Consider the following 16353-nt stretch of genomic DNA (forward strand, 5'->3'; position numbering starts at 1 on the left):
GTGATTTTATCTTTCCAGATTTAATTTATTTCTTTTTATCCTCTCAACTTTATAAAAATATTTTTTTATTTTTAATCTATATCATCATTTAAATAAGTTAACACTCACCTCAAATCACTTATATTTATGCAACTTATTGATTAAGAATTTAAAAATTAATAAATATCACTTTTATAAAATTAATGAGATAAAAAAATAAATTAAAATTGAAAAGATAAAATGATAATTGACGAAAAGATAAGGAATAAAAGACGGTTATACAAGGTAGAGGGAGAATGGGTAAATGTAGGGGTGAGCAGTATTCAGTTCAAATCGAAAAAATCGATCGAATCGAATTGATTTGAAATTTTGGTTTAATTTTTTATATATTTCGATTCGATTCGATTTATAATTTCAGAAATTTCGGTTATTTCGATTCGGTTTGGTTTTAATCAGAAAAAACCGAAAAAATCGAATCGAACCGATTAATGATAATAATATGTTTTTTCATAGAGAAATTAAATCATATTAAAATTAAAATATTTTAATTAAATTTTAAAATATTAAAAATAAAGTGTAAAAAATAAAAAAAATTATTAAAAATCGAAACCGATCAAACCGAATCGAATCGAACCAAATCAAACCGGTTCGGTTTCTGATCAAAATCGATTCGGTTCGGTTTTTATAAATACTAAAATTTCAATTTTTAGTTTATTCAGTTCGGTTCGGTTTTGAACCGAACCGATCGAATGCTCACCCCCTAGATAAATGTAATTTAAGGATTAAAATTTTTTTGGAGGTTGAGTTTAATATTAACCATTAATTAATAAAAATTTATGTTTAATTTATATGGATAAATAATTTTGTTATTGAAATTAAATATAGAAGTGGAATATTTGAAATTAAAAATAAGTGAACTAATATTCAGTAATAAACCCGATAGACTAAGTTAATAATTTGTTTAAAAAATAATGCATATTTTTAAATTTAATTAATTATGTACTCATCTACCTTGTGCCTTTCGGTCCACACGGTGGAGAGTGAGTTAACTCGGCTAGTAAATCCCCGTGACTACCTCACCAGTGGTCCAGTAGTTTTCTTTCCACTTTCCGCGATCTATGGGTCCCACTATCCTTTTGCTATTCACATCCAACGGTCCATATCATTCTTCACATTTTCCTCGTTCAGAAAAACCAAACCATAAAATAAAAACTAGTGAACACCGTGTAGATTTTAATTATATAGTTATTAATTTTATTAATAAAAAATAATTTTTTTATAATTAAAAAGTATATATTATCTTTAAACTTTTTTATTAAAGTTGCAAAAAAAAATAAAAAAATAATTTCTCTTATAAAATTTAAAATTAAAATTTTCAATTTAATACTTACAAAGTTATTAAATTTTTTAATGTATCTTTTACATTTATTTTGAATAATAAATTAGTTAAATTTCATTATTAATTAAATCACCATTACTCATCTTATACTAATTTAAATCGGCTAGATTTATTAAAGGTATAAATATTATAATTATTTTCATAGTTACATAATAGCAATTTTTATTTAAAAGATATTTTATATATTAACTCTTTATATAATTAATAAATATTATTAAATCTTAACAGATTTGTTATTGTCTGTGTTATATTAAATTTTCATGAAAAAAATATAACACTTCAAAATTATATAAACTTAACATAAAAATATAAATATATATATAAATTTTACCAATGATAAATACAAAATATACAGGTAAATTAATAAAAAAAATTAAGAGTATTAAAATAATTTAAATAATTAAAAAATATAATTAAAAAATATTTTATATATTAACTATTTATATAATTAATAAATATTTTTAACTTCTAACATTTATAAATTTGTTATTATCTTTATAGTGAGAAATTTTAACATTTTATTTTTTTATAAATAAATGAACTTATATTTTCATTAAAAAAATAATACTTAAACTCAGTGTATATATATATATATATATATATATTTTAGGATAAAATTAATAGATAATAGATAAATATAAATTAATCTTTATTAAAAATTTTAAAAATTAATTAATTGAATTTGAATTATATAAAAAAATTTTAAAAATGAATTAAATAAATTTGTATTATATAAAAACATTTAGAAAAATTAAATGAATTTAGATTTAGAAAAGCATTAAAATAATTTAGAAATAAGAAAAAAATGGAAAAATTATTAAAATAACTTTAAAATAAAAAAAAAAGAAAAAGAAAAACTTTTTTTTTTCTCTCATCTCTCCAAGATCGTATTTTATATATAATAGATTTTTTTTTCTCCCTCTTTGAGCAATTTCGCGCCCTCTAACGTCCTCAATGACATAAATGCTCCCAACTTCTGTTCAAACTAGAACAAGTTAACTGTCTTGTGGGGTTAGAATAGTCTTTTCATTATGCACGATCAGAGGAATTTTACATGGGACCCACAGAGAATTCAAATCCAATGGCCCACATCTCGCAGTTGCCCCCTCAAGTTCGCGCGCTGTGACGGTGACGTCTTGTTTGTTTATTTCTTAATTTCTTTTAATTTTCCTACTCGGAAGACCCAAAAATTCATACCGTGATACCCACGCCTACCTCTGCGTGCATTTAATACGACCGCAATTACACAAATACCCCTATGTACTCTCTCGTTTCCTTTTCTAATTACGAACTTACGATCCGGTTACCACTCGTATTAATTCACTTTGAAAAATCAACATGCCCACAAATATATAAATATAAAATAAATTTAAAAAATAATTAATTCGATTTATATTAATAAATTATTTTTAAAATTAATAAATTTATTTTTTAATATGTATTAAATATGAAAATGTTAAAAAGTTAATAAATAATATATTATTTTAAAAGTAAAATAATCCTATATTTAAAATGAATTTAAAAAATAAAATGTTTTTGTGATAAAAAATTATTAGAGCAAGTCAAGCTGAGATATAAAAAATTATCTAATCCAAAAAAATTATAAAATTTATTTTTATATGATATCAAACATGCAATAGGATAATTCATCTATTTGAAAAATTAAATAAAAAAATTAATTTTTATGACTTTCATATTTTAAAGTATAATAAGTTAAATATTCGATTATTTTAATTAAAAAGTTTTATTTTTAAAAATAAAAAATCATGTGAAAAACAATGAGATTATGCGAGAACGATTTCAGTCAACGTGGCCAAGCGAGAAGAAAGTAAATAGCGTTCTTAATTTTTCATAATACAGTTATTAACGGAAATTAATTGGCAAGGCATGCTTCAGGGGCAGTAATGTAAATTCAGTATAAATAAAAAAGAATTAATTTTGTAAATAATTTTTTCACAGAGATCCGAAATTGCCCCTCTTATATACCTACTACTTCCTTCTCAGTCCAGGAAAAGATAAAGAAAATTGATGATGAATATAGGACAGAGAGAAAAGGAGAGGAATTTAATCGAATTGGAATATATTTCTACGATTTCTCTATTGATTCCTTCATAATTTATTTATGCAGCATTGCTTTCTGGAGCCTTTTCCCTTTTTTAATCTCTTCAATTTCACCGAAACTCCCTTTGATCACATCATTTTTTCTTCTTTTTTTTTTTGAATTTTTCCTATTTTGAATCACACCCTTTTGTGTACTTTTTTAGGCTTTTATTTTTCCTGCTTTGATTCATTGATTTTGGTTTTGTGATGTTTGATTGTTGATTCGAAGTTAACACAGAGAAGAAGAAGAAGAAGAAGAAGAAGCAGAAGAAGAAGAAGAAGAAGAAAATCGAGACTAGTGATTATAGGAATTTTGTGTTACCGATGCCAGATAATAGTAATAATAACAACAATAATAGGCAGGTTAAGAGCAATGCTGTGCCAAATCAATCTCCTGATAATATTGAAGGTACCACTGTATTTTTCAGCTATTTTTTGTTCAGAACAGATAAGATCTGCTTTATTTTTTGTTATATTTGTTAAACAATATTGGGAGTGTGTGTAATTGAGTGATGGATGGTTGAATTAGATGATCGTGATTTATTAGTTTGTTATTATTGTTGTTAAATGACAATGCATATTGTTGTTAAATGCTACGATTTCTTACAAGGTTAGAAGTTGTATTTATTGTTTAAATGATTTCTTTGTTTGTTATGAATCTCATATCATACTCGCTGTTTTGTTAAATTGTTTGAATTATGCGTATTTGCAATCCCTTCTGATGGTTTATGGGTTTCTGGTTTTGGGAGCTTTTGGTCGTTGAAGGAACATGTATGAATTCAGTGCCGTTGCGCTTTCTTGCTTGGTAGGTGTTCGTCGCATGTGGGTTTTTAGTTTTGAGAGCTTTTTTGTTTATTTATGCAGTGCGTATCAATGCTTGAAGGGATTTAGCTTTCACAGGCAATCAAATTTTATGCTCTGTTTTCTGCTGTTTTGAACGGAGTTTTTCTTAGACCTTTTCTGATGCTGGCTAAAATGTGGGTTTTTGGTCTTTATTTGTTTATTTGGCTTATTTGCACATTGCAGATGGAATTTGGCGGTTGAAAATTCATGATAATCAAGAACAAGGTGGTATGGCTCCATCAAGTCCATACCCAGATCGTCCTGGTGAACCAGATTGTATCTATTATCTAAGGACCGGATTATGTGGTTATGGAAGTAACTGTCGTTTTAATCACCCTCCTGCTGCGCTGGTAATACAAAATGTTTACTTTTAGAAGTTCTTTTTTTCTCTCTGCATTTATGATATGTTGCTTTATAATGCTTTATGTGCTTTCAAGTGTTTGTTTTACCATGTTGTATATTCTGTAGCTTTTGCTTGACATTGACATTTTGCTCTTTTTCTTTTCTTTTCTTTTCTTTTTTGATATATAGCTTGGGGCCTTGAGCTTAAGGTTTAATTTTCTTATTAAGTTATTCTCTTTACAGGGCACTCAATTTATAGAAGAGCTTCCTGAAAGAGTTGGGCAACCTGACTGTGGGGCAAGTTCTTTTCTATTCTTTGCTGTGAAAAATTGACCTACTTGAGTTTTGCAACATATGACATGCAATATTATGCTGTCTGTCTAATTATGTTTTTTGAATTATGTTATTTGAAGAACTCAGGTGTTCAATTCTTTTTTTTTTTTGGATTAATAAAGTCATTCAAGAGATGAGAAAAAAAAGGAGGGGACAATCCTTGTATAAATTGCTTACAAGATCTCATTAGGTTACCCACTTATTGAGGCTGATAATTAAGAACTCAATGCTGAACTGGAACTAGTATGGGATTAGAACATTTAATAGTATGCCTAAGAAAAAAGCCCTAGCTGTTTTGTAAAATATTATGACAGCAAAGTCATTTCCTTCGAGATGCTGCTGGCACAATTTTCTCCCTTTCAGTCCATAATAGCCCTAGCTGTTCTGTAAAATATATTTCCTAACTGTCTTGGGAAACTGTCACTAAAGACCAACCTTTTTGGTTTTTGAACTGCTTTTACAATATAGATAAGATGGTAGGATCACATCAATCATGGATGGTGCGATAAAAGTACATTTTTGAATTGAATGCAAGAACCTTTTAGACATAGGCCAATGGCTTTACTTGTTAACATGTGTTTTTTACAGGGATTAGCCATAGAAAATTATTTTGGAATTCGCTGTCCCAATCACCAAGTACTGCTCATCTTGACAAGGATAAATTCTTGAAACTACTTGGATGTGGAATAAATAGTCTGTTGTTGCCAGCTAATGGCCCATTCCATTTACCATTGTAAATGAAATCAACAACCTTGTGTTGCACAGAGAAGCATCATGCATAATTTTTCTGCTGTACGATTGCACTCCATATGATGGCAATTATGAATATCAAAAAATTGCTGTCTTTGATTCCTTCATCTTTTTAGTCCCTGCAAAGGAGGGTCTAGCTTTCCTTGGTTTGGGTATTGGTTTAGAAGTTACTCTGATTATTACATTTTGACCTGTTCCTTCCATAATGATTTTTCTTAAGGAAATGCAGTCATTACCATTTGAGCAGTTGCCACTGGTATAACTTCTATTTTTTTTTCTCAACCAGTGATTGGTGAGCACAACACTTTTTTCCTTTTTTTTTGGCAATTCAAGTTTATGATTGATAAATTCTACTATATTATATTCTATATTAGGATGGATTTTTTTTGTTATTATAACGTATATTTCCATAAGAATTTGTTATGATATTCAATCATAATTAATTATTTGAGAAGAACAGATGTGGTAATGATAACTATGAAGGATAGTTAATTGAAGTTTTAACGAGTGTGAAAACATTCAGCTCTTTCTGCAATTGCAAATTTTCATGGTTAGAGGCATGTTTTTCTAATTCCATTTTAGGAGTTTCAGGATTGATATAGACTTTCATGGTGAGGTACCAAAAAAGATATGCAATTCATATATTGGCACAGATATAACTTTTTAATCAATGATTCAATAACCAGTTATCTTATTGTTTATTAAACTAGATATAGTGAAACTTGTATCAAGTGTGAACTTCTTGGTTTGATATTCATGCATCCACCAGGAATGGTTGGGCAGTTGGCTAATTGAGAACCAGTGATGGCTAATGTCATTTAGCATGCAGTGTTGCTATATATACAAACTTGTTTGTTGGAACCTCCTAAATTCTATGTAAATAAGAAAGCATAATATAAAATCGAACCCTTCTTTTTATCTGGGTTGATCTTCTAATAATTTGTAATTCATTGCAGTACTATTTAAAGACAGGGACCTGCAAATATGGTTCAACATGTAAATATCATCATCCAAGGGACAGGAATGGTGCAGGGCCTGTTTCATTTAACATTCTAGGTCTTCCCATGCGACAGGTGCTTACTGCCCATTGTATCTAATTTAAATATTTTTCCCCTTTGGTTTTGCCAAAATTCATTAGATGCCATTGCCATGGACCATTACAATTTTTATTATTTAATCTCTAGGATGAAAAATCATGTCCTTATTATATGCGGACTGGTTCATGTAAATTTGGAGTTGCATGCAAGTTCCATCACCCCCACCCTGCACCACTTGGAACTGGGTTGCCTTTGACTGGACCTGCTGTCTCTGGGCCTATGGGAACATCAATTATGCCTTCATCAGGTCTGCCTTATCTAGGTGGGCTTCCAGCATGGTCATTACCAAGAACACCATATGTGTCTGGCCCTCGTCCACAGGGTCCACAGGCATATATGCCTGTTGTTCTTTCTCCTTCTCAGGGTGTCATTCCAGCACAAGGCTGGAACACCTATGTGGTATGTAAATGATCTCCAAAGTTCTGTTTTTTCCCATAATTAGTCTGTTAAAATTACATAAATGTGATGTGCTAGTAGGCATGATTCATGGCTACATTATACTTTCACTGAAGTTGATTGACTTAGGGGAGACATCTATCCATGAAAAACTTAAATTCTCTTTAGATACCAGAACACACAGAAATGCCCAGTCTTTGATCGAACTTAAGTTCACAGCGGAGTTTAAGTTGAGTGAAATGGTGGATGGATGCTCTTTATTTGTGGAAATTTCAGACAAGTAGTTTCCATGGAGACATTTATGTAATGTGTTTGAAATCAGTTAATATTTGGTCTCCTACTGTTGTTTGACTTTCATATTTCTGTTTACTGGATTCATATGATTGCATTTCTAGGTGCTTGCTGTGCTAAGGGCATAGCATTGTTAAGAGAGTACTGTGGTTAGGGTGCAATGTTCGAACCTACTGGGTGCTCTTACTAGGCAATGATCCAAAATCTGTTATTTTCCACAAGTGTGCTTGCTGTTTTATGTGCTTCAGCTTTAAGTAGTCCTTGTATGTGCTGACCCATTGATATCTTGCATAAATGTGGCCTCTTTCAAGATGTGTGATTTTGACAGGCAATTTCTTTTTTTTTTTTTTTTGGAGGGGGGGGCAGGTAGTTGTGAGGTCAAATGCAAATATTGTTGTTTATATGATGAATGTAAACTTAAAAGCACAAAGGAATTGGAAAGTTGATATGCTTTCTATTCGTTGAATTTAACTTATCTAAGTTGGTAAGTAGCAACAGAAGAAGAGTATTTTTGGTGATTTACAAATGATATAATGCATGCATTATCTGGTGACTGGTGTTACCATGCTTCCTAAATTACTTATATATGATATGGAATTATGGAAAGAAAAAAATTTGAAAGCAAGAGAAGCAATTTTTGAAAACATAAGTTTCTTCAATCATTCAATAATGGCTAAGTTCCAATTGCTTGGATGTTATGTTAGTACTAAAGCAACTAAAATTCGAAAACCAAAATCAAAGAGGAATTTTAGGAAAAATAAACGATAAAAATTGATCGTAGTGAAATAATAAAAGTTAGTATTTGTAAATCTAAATACTGCTCAAATTTCCTTTTCTCGTTTGCATTAGCATCTTAAGAAAAATTGCAAGTTGATGCAGTTACATTCTATATATGATTCTGGGCATAGGTACATATTGTTTTATCTTGAAATGGTGCTATGCATGCAAGAAATCTTTGATTGGAACTTCTTTTATTGTTTATAATTTACTTTTTAAGTTTCACTTTGTACCATGTGTGTCTTAGTAGATTTTGTTGGCAAGGCCTTTCTCCCCGATATCATGCATTTATTTGTCAATCAGGGAAACTTGAATCCCATGTCTTCTGCTAGTGTTTTGGGATCTAGTCTTGTTTACAACTCTAGGAATCAAGGTGAGTCAGGATCTAGTGGACAAGTACTTTTGCTATCAACAACCACCTCTAATCTCCCTGAGAGACCTGATCAACCAGAATGTCGGTATTATATGAATACTGGGACCTGCAAATATGGATCTGACTGCAAGTACCATCATCCAAAAGAAAGAATTGCACAACTAGCAACGAGTTCTGTTGGCTCACCTGGTCTTCCCTCAAGGCCCGTAAGTTTCACATTTATTTTGTGTTCCATGATGTGCCCTGTTTCGGATATAAGTTTTGAAATTTACTTGAACATAAATGATGAAAGAATCGCTAATGGCAATTGCCAGAGTGCAAGTCTTGGAATTGGATTGTGCATGACATGCTAGGCCATTGTGCATGCAGTGCACATATGGGCCAGGTGTCTCAAATGCCCATGGGCATCACTTCAGGTGATCATAGGGAAAGGGTAAACATTGCTGTTTTATGTAATTCTGCTCCTATTAAGATTACATTAGCATGCATTGCCTCTTTTTCAACTATTTAAATATTCAAAATATATCTACACTTGATTGGAATTTAATGAATGATTTTGCTATGATTTGCTGCTCTGTTAATGCAGGCACAACCTGTATGTTCAAACTACAGTATGTATGGACTATGCAAATTTGGTCCAACTTGCAGATTTGATCATCCTTTCCCTGGATATCCGTATAGCTACAGTTTGAACCTGCAGCCTGTATCTATATTTGATTCCTCTCTCTTTACTTATCCAAGAATGTCACCACCAGCTCTTTCATCTGAAAGTCCTGTCTCTCTATCACCGAAATTCCCCGATTGGGTCCGAAATCCGGATACTGCAAGCAACAAACATCAAAATTCAGATAAAAATACAAAGATTTCTGATGATCACCCTGAGCAGGCCGGTTCTCCACCGCTACGCTCCTCTCACTCATCTTCAGAACCATCACATGATTAATTTTGAGTTGGTTGAAATTTCTTCTTTTTGTTTTATTGATACTTTTTTTTTCTTTATATATTTTGTACTTTTAAAGGAGATTTTTGTGACATGTACACCTCCTGGCCCCCCTTTTTCACCTGTGGTTCTGCAGAGTGTGTGATAGGTTGTCTTGAAATGAAATACGATGAGCAAAATCTGGGGTCATTGGAAGGCATTTTTTGTTGTGAATAAAATGCAGGTGAAAATTTGTCATATTTCTTCCTCGGATGATTTCTCTTTGCTTGAATGATATCGGTTGGTCATGATAAAAAGATCTTACTACAATGTAATGATTTATATTGCTGACAGGAGGAGTGCTTAAGCTTTTTGTCTTATATAAGATATCGCTATAGCTGAAAATGTTGGCTGTATGAAGTTTTAGTTACTTCCATCGGATGATTTTTTTTTTTTTGACAATTTAGTGTTTCCATCTATTTTTTAAAGGTATCTGGTGAGATTTGCCTTTTAATTATATAATTAGATAAAAATATAAATAAAGTTAAATAAATTAAGTAGAGTGTAGTTTTTAAATTTTAATAAATACTATTTTATTTAACCTTTAATGATGATTTATAAATAAATTTAAATAAAAAATAAAAATAAGTGTTAGAATTTTAAAATATAGTGGTAGATTTATTAATTATATTAAAATTTAGAGATTAAATTGTAATTTATTGGGAAAAAAAAAAGTATAGTTATAAACCCGAACCGACAATTGGAAAATTTTATTCGAAAAAGGTTTTGGGACCGAATTGCCAATTGATGTCTCCAAGGGGATCGAATACGCCAACTCCGAACCTCTGGTCTTTCTCTCTATTTGTATAATTCTTTTTATTTTCTCGTCTTCAGGTGCTGAGCAGCTGTAAATGGTGAATGCATCGTTACTTCGTGGGAATGCTGTTCTAAGCTCGACCCTAATCACCATTCTCGATAAATGCAAATCAATGTTAGAGTTGAAGCAAGTTCATGCTCTGGTGATTACTTTAGGTCTCTCCCAAGATGAATCTTTTGTATCTAGAATTCTTTCCTTCTCTGCACTATCTGATTCAGGAAACGTCCATTACTCCCTCTTGGTTCTTTTGTCTCTCTCAAATCCAACAATCTTCAATTGGAACACAGTCATAAGAGGATACTCAAAGAGCAAAAATCCAAATAAATCAGTCTCAGTTTTTATTAAAATGTTGCGGGTTGGAATCTTGCCTGACTATTTAACATTCCCTTTTCTTGCTAAGGCATCAGCTCGCCTTTTGAATCGAGAACTGGGTATGGCGTTTCATGCCCATATTACAAAAGCTGGGTATGCATCTGATAGGTTTGTTTCGAATTCTTTGATTCATATGTATGCATCTTTTGGAGAAATTCTGCATGCGCGAAAGGTGTTCGATGGAATACTTATGAAAAATTCGGTTTCATGGAATTCCATGATAGATGGTTACGCAAAATGTGGAGACATGGGTTTAGCATGCGAATTGTTTGATTCAATGCCTCAACGGGACGTCTTGTCTTGGAGTTGTTTGATTGATGGGTATGTTAAGAGTGGGGCTTGCGGGGATGCTTTAGCAGTTTTTGAGAAAATGCGAGTCTTGGGTCCCAATCCCAATGAGGTGACTATGGTGAGTGTATTGTGTGCTTGTGCTCACTTGGGTGCCCTTGATAAAGGAAGGACGATGCATCGTTACGTTATTGATAATGGGTTACCATTGACCTTGGTTTTGCGCACCTCTCTTGTCGACATGTACGCCAAGTGCGGGGCAATACAAGAGGCTTTCAATGTGTTTCGTGGGGTTTCCAAGGAGCCAGGTGATGTGTTAATTTGGAATGCAATGATTGGAGGACTTGCAACTCATGGTTTGGTTAAAGAATCACTTGATTTGTTTACAGAAATGCTTATAGTAGGGGTTAAGCCAGATGAGATCACATACTTGAACTTGTTGAGTGCTTGTGCTCATGGTGGGTTAGTAAAGGAGGCTTGGTATTTCTTTGAGTATCTTGGTAAACATGGCATGGCTCTTAAGAGTGAGCATTATGCTTGTATGATTGATGCTATGGCCCGTGCTGGTCAAATTGCAGAGGCATACCAATTTCTATGTCAAATGCCCATTCAGCCAACAGCTTCAATGTTGGGAGCTCTGCTAAGTGGATGCATGAACCACAGAAAGTTTGATCTTGCAGAAATAATAGGAAGGAAACTTATTGAGCTAGAGCCTCACCATGATGGTCGATATATTGGCTTATCAAATATTTATGCTATTGTGAGACGCTGGGACAAAGCAAGAAGCATGAGAGAGGCCATGGAGAGGATGGGGGTGAAAAAATCTCCTGGTTATAGTTTTGTGGAGATTTATGGAGCTCTGCACACTTTCATTGCACATGATAAAACACATCCTAGTTCAGAGCAAATATATAGGATTTTAAATTTTGTTGTAAGCCAAATGAAACATACTGTTGATTATGAAAATCAAGAATATTTTTTTGCACGATAAGGAGGAGATTAATTATTAATTCCTTTCTGCAGATTGAAGTTTTCAAACTCATCTTCTCTTTACATAAAACTTCAGTGGCAAATCATCTAGTAAATCTCAGATATGTTCAGATAGTTTTATCCCCGAGAGTTGGGTCTTTGAAGACCTTCTCTGAATTATCTGATAATTCTGCAAAATCCACAAACCAATACACCGTATTTGCTTCTATTGTTGTTCCCTTCCTACGCTTTAAGGCTGCGCGGTGCTCCTGAATCTAGATATCCATCACCCCTATTTTTTTTCACCTGCAAAGAACATTTGCATTAAAAGCATTACAAAGCTCAGTCCCATCCATGGCAAAGAATACCGGCCCGAAAGGCCAAAACACAAGTCCACAATAGGAAAGCCCATCCAATGAGAAACCCAGAAAACCCATTTAACCCCACAACTTTCTTGGAAACCTCCGTGTCACACTACCATTGCCGACAACTACTTGCAGTGAGCAGAGAGGAGATGATAGGAGCTCCAGGACTCCATGCATGCTCCATAGAGAACCCAGACTCCATGCATGCTCCATAGAGAACCCAGACTCCATGCATGCTCCATACATAACCCAAACAGCAGTGGATCCAAAATTTTAGTTCAAGATTTCAATATACATAAATAATTAAAATAATACATATTCTCTTTCATTTCATTATTTTTGTTTTTTTTCTCATTTTTGTTATTATTGTAATATATTAATGGATTATTTTAATCTTATTTAATTTTATATTATTTTTAAATTAATTTATATTAATTATTATTTTTCTAATTAAGTATTCAAAATTTTATTTTAATAATTAATAAAATTTAATATTTTTAAGACGAATATAATTAAAAAATCAATAAAATAAATTGTCTTTTTTAATATATATAAAAAAATTAAAATAACAAAAATTATTAAAAGAGTATAAAATAAATATATATTTAAAAAATAAATTCTTATAAAAAGTGAATACACTATTATAATTAAATTATAATCAGTGTGGTAAATATTCTTAATGATATGTATTTGTAAATGTATTTTTTAATATAAGTTATGATCAATTATTCATGATTTATCATCAATTTTATTATATAATTGATTTTTAATAAAATTTATTATAAAAAAATCTCTTTTCATTATGGTCGTAATGCGCAAATTCATTAAAAATTAATATTATTAAAATAATATAATATTTTAATACAACGTATTGAAATTTAATTTTTTTAAAAAAATAAATATTCTAACCCATCAAAATTTATTTTTATATACTTTCAATCATATAAATATATAAGTAATTAAGTGAGATAAATAAAAAAAATATCACTTAATAATAAAAATAGTATATAAAATTAAATTAAATAATGAGTGAATAATCTAAAAAAATTTAAATAGAGATTTAGATTTGAAATTTTGAGAATGGAAAGCAAATTTTTAAATTGAAAAATAATAGAGAAAATGAGGAATTAAATAGTAAAAAAATTTTAATAAATAGATTAAAGAGTTTAATTTTATAAAATATAATAATAATTTAATTAAATAATTTTAAAATAAGAATGAGCCTTTCTTATTCTCACAAGACTGCTCACCCATCTCGCAGCGGAGAACATACAAAGCATAGAGCTCCTTTCTAACTTTCAAGGCTCATCTCTGACGGCTACTAGAAAAAAGCACTACCTCTATAGCACTTTGAGTCTTTTATAGTTTTTTTTTTTTTTTTATCAGATTTAGGATGGAGACTAATTAATGGATTTAAAGTTAAAATCATGATAATTTTGATAAAACTCTTTGGTAATATATATGTTTTTACAGGCACCTATCCACAATTATTTTAGAATTCTAAAGGACCGGTAGACATATTTTTCAAAAAATCTTAACGAAAGATGGATGCCACAATATGCACGCATATCAACTCATCCTTTATCGCAATGTTTTTTTGTTAGAATTAGGACACACATGAATTACAACCACTGAATTCAAGTTAAAATCATAGCAATTTTGATAAGATTCTTGATGGTATATAAGTCTACACACGCATTCATCCATAATTTATGTGAGATCTGTAAAGACTTTTTTTTATAGTTATAGAGGGGTTGATTTGAGACCTATTGTAGTCTAGCTCTATCCACTAACCTTTACCAAATTCTACTAGACATTGACTAAAGTAGATATCTCCATAGGCCATATGTATATGCAAGAACAAATCTGTAAAGATCAACTCATAGTAGAAATCATCAAATTTGCAAAAGACAACAAAATCATACAACCCATAGCAAGAAAAGTCACTGAAGTGAAGCCAAACTTTCTACTAGCCAGGTTAATCTCCTTCTACCTCATAGTGTAAAAGAGCCTCACACTAAAACTTTCTAACTCTTTGCAGGAAAAACAAAAGAAAGCTCAACCAATTTGAGAGAAGAGTTTCTTATTAAACACTTAGAGAGAGAGAGAAAGAGAGTATTGACCCTAAACCCTTCTATATCCATCAACCTTAATACTTTAGCATAAACAATAATTGATATAATTGTATGATCAATTGCCCAACTGGTCATTCTGCCTGCCACCATATTCACCTCTCTATAACAGTAATGAATAGAAATCATTCGGCTTCCAGAGAGCAATTGATACTGAGACTGATATTATACTTGATGAGTGTTTTCTACTTTCATTAACTGAATTCACCTCTCTTGCCTCTCTCTTCTAAGCTTTGCTAGACCCAAATTCAAAGCAATGCATGAACCATTCATGAGGTGAGAGTTTAAGGAACTTCGCAAGAGAAAGGTCATCCCATACATGTTTCCAAATCTGTAATACTACTAGGCAGCCCTTTAAAGCATGACAAAGATCCTTAATTTGCCTACCACAGATAAAATGCTAACTAGAAGTTCCAAAATCATGCTGGCTCCTTTCTTCATTGGTTATAATTTTACTTTGTGATACTAACTAAAAAAAAATATGAATATATTGAGCAATTTTCATCTTATGACCATAAACTGCAATGGAGAAATTAAAATGTATTTATTCAGATTTTAAAAGAAAATAAATTATTCAAACCCGACTTAGTTCAATAGCAAAAAGCATATCACTCACTTTTTAAACTCAACTTTACACTTTTTATACTTCAATTCTTTTTTTTTTTCTTTAAGAAAATAAAATAAAAGAGAAAAAATAAGAGAAATTAAAAATAGCTTGTCTTTTATCAATGGGTAGGTTTTGGGACGGGCCCAAATAGGCACTACCCCAACTTGAGCTGTACAAACAATAAATATTAAAGTTGGAGCTACACGTTTTTCATTTTCAATTACGTCAATTTTCTATAATTCGTTTATTTTCCTTTTTTAATTATGTTAATTTTCTTTGCTTTGCTTAATTATATTGTTTTTCTTTATTTTCTTTTTCCAATTTTGCTATTTTTTGTATTTAAATGGTCTAATTTATTCCTTTTTTATTATGTTAATTTATTATATTTATATTATTTGGTTTATTTCTTCTTTTAATTATAAATTATTTTTCATATTTAGACTAATTGTATTGGTTTCTTCATTCTAATTTTTTCAAAATATAATTATTTTTTACTTATATTATAATTATAAATAATTAAACAGTTTATAATTTATAATTAATCAAATAAATTTACATCATATATCAATATTTTATAATTCATTAATTTAATTAATTATGAAATATTTAAAAAAATAGTTGGAATTAGATGGAAATATGGCACAGTAATAATTTGGGTTCATGATTTAGTGGAATAGGTTTATTAAAGGCATAATACATCTTTGGGCACTTAACCTTCTAAAAAAAGTCAGTTTGCCTCCTCACATTTTACTTATCCACTTTTAGCACTTCACCTTTATTAAAAGGTCACTTTTATGGTATAACCACGTGGATTAATAATAACAAATAATGAAATATAATTTTTTAGAAGAAAAATAATGAAACTTAATTGCAAATTCATCCTAATATAATAAAACTTTCTAATTTAGACTCGACTTCTTGTGAATCGAGAATCAAGATCACCGTTATTGCAAAAGAAGTTCCATTTGATTACTGTGAAGATGTGTTAAAAGGTATGTGCATTGTTGACCAAAATGCCCAATTTTTTTGCACAAATCATGTGTTGGTTTATGTGGTTTATTCGTTATTGTTCTGCTTAAGCTGCATGACTGAAAAAACATCTGTATTCTCTCTTTTTTTTTTTTTTACTTTATATCTCGTGGTC

The 16353-nt window shown here is 30.6% G+C and overlaps 2 protein-coding genes across 3 annotated transcripts; both read left to right on the forward strand.

The window, feature by feature from the left end:
• Nucleotides 1-3376: 3376 nt before the first annotated feature.
• On the forward strand, nt 3377-9857 carry LOC110630154 (zinc finger CCCH domain-containing protein 3). Of its 2 annotated transcripts, none has more exons than XM_021777500.2 (7): nt 3377-3887; nt 4505-4671; nt 4907-4960; nt 6703-6819; nt 6931-7242; nt 8611-8886; nt 9267-9857. In XM_021777500.2, the coding sequence occupies exons 1-7, from the start codon at nt 3803-3805 to the stop codon at nt 9621-9623; spliced, it is 1368 nt and encodes a 455-aa protein (XP_021633192.2). In that variant the 5' UTR covers nt 3377-3802; the 3' UTR covers nt 9624-9857. The 2 variants fall into 2 exon arrangements, with proteins under 2 accessions (XP_021633192.2, XP_043805641.1); XM_043949706.1 differs by lacking the exon at nt 3377-3887 and adding an exon at nt 3929-4283.
• Nucleotides 9858-10251: 394 nt separating this feature from the next.
• On the forward strand, nt 10252-12695 carry LOC110629605 (pentatricopeptide repeat-containing protein At5g08305). Its single transcript, XM_021776650.2, has one exon. The coding sequence runs from the start codon at nt 10511-10513 to the stop codon at nt 12125-12127; it is 1617 nt and encodes a 538-aa protein (XP_021632342.1). The 5' UTR covers nt 10252-10510; the 3' UTR covers nt 12128-12695.
• Nucleotides 12696-16353: the final 3658 nt, after the last annotated feature.

This window comes from Manihot esculenta, chromosome 13 (genome assembly GCF_001659605.2).
Source record: "Manihot esculenta cultivar AM560-2 chromosome 13, M.esculenta_v8, whole genome shotgun sequence".
In the NCBI taxonomy this organism is placed as follows: Eukaryota; Viridiplantae; Streptophyta; class Magnoliopsida; order Malpighiales; family Euphorbiaceae; genus Manihot; species Manihot esculenta.

Bases quoted from the DNA above. Each gene is read 5' to 3' on its own strand.
- LOC110629605 (XM_021776650.2), top strand. From the start codon at position 10,511: ATGGTGAATGCATCGTTACTTCGTGGGAATGCTGTTCTAAGCTCGACC.
- LOC110630154 (XM_021777500.2), top strand. From the start codon at position 3,803: ATGCCAGATAATAGTAATAATAACAACAATAATAGGCAGGTTAAGAGC. The intron at 4,961-6,702 runs GCAAGTTCTTTT...AATTCATTGCAG, and splicing joins TTGGGCAACCTGACTGTGGG to TACTATTTAAAGACAGGGAC. The intron at 8,887-9,266 runs GTAAGTTTCACA...CTGTTAATGCAG, and splicing joins CTGGTCTTCCCTCAAGGCCC to GCACAACCTGTATGTTCAAA.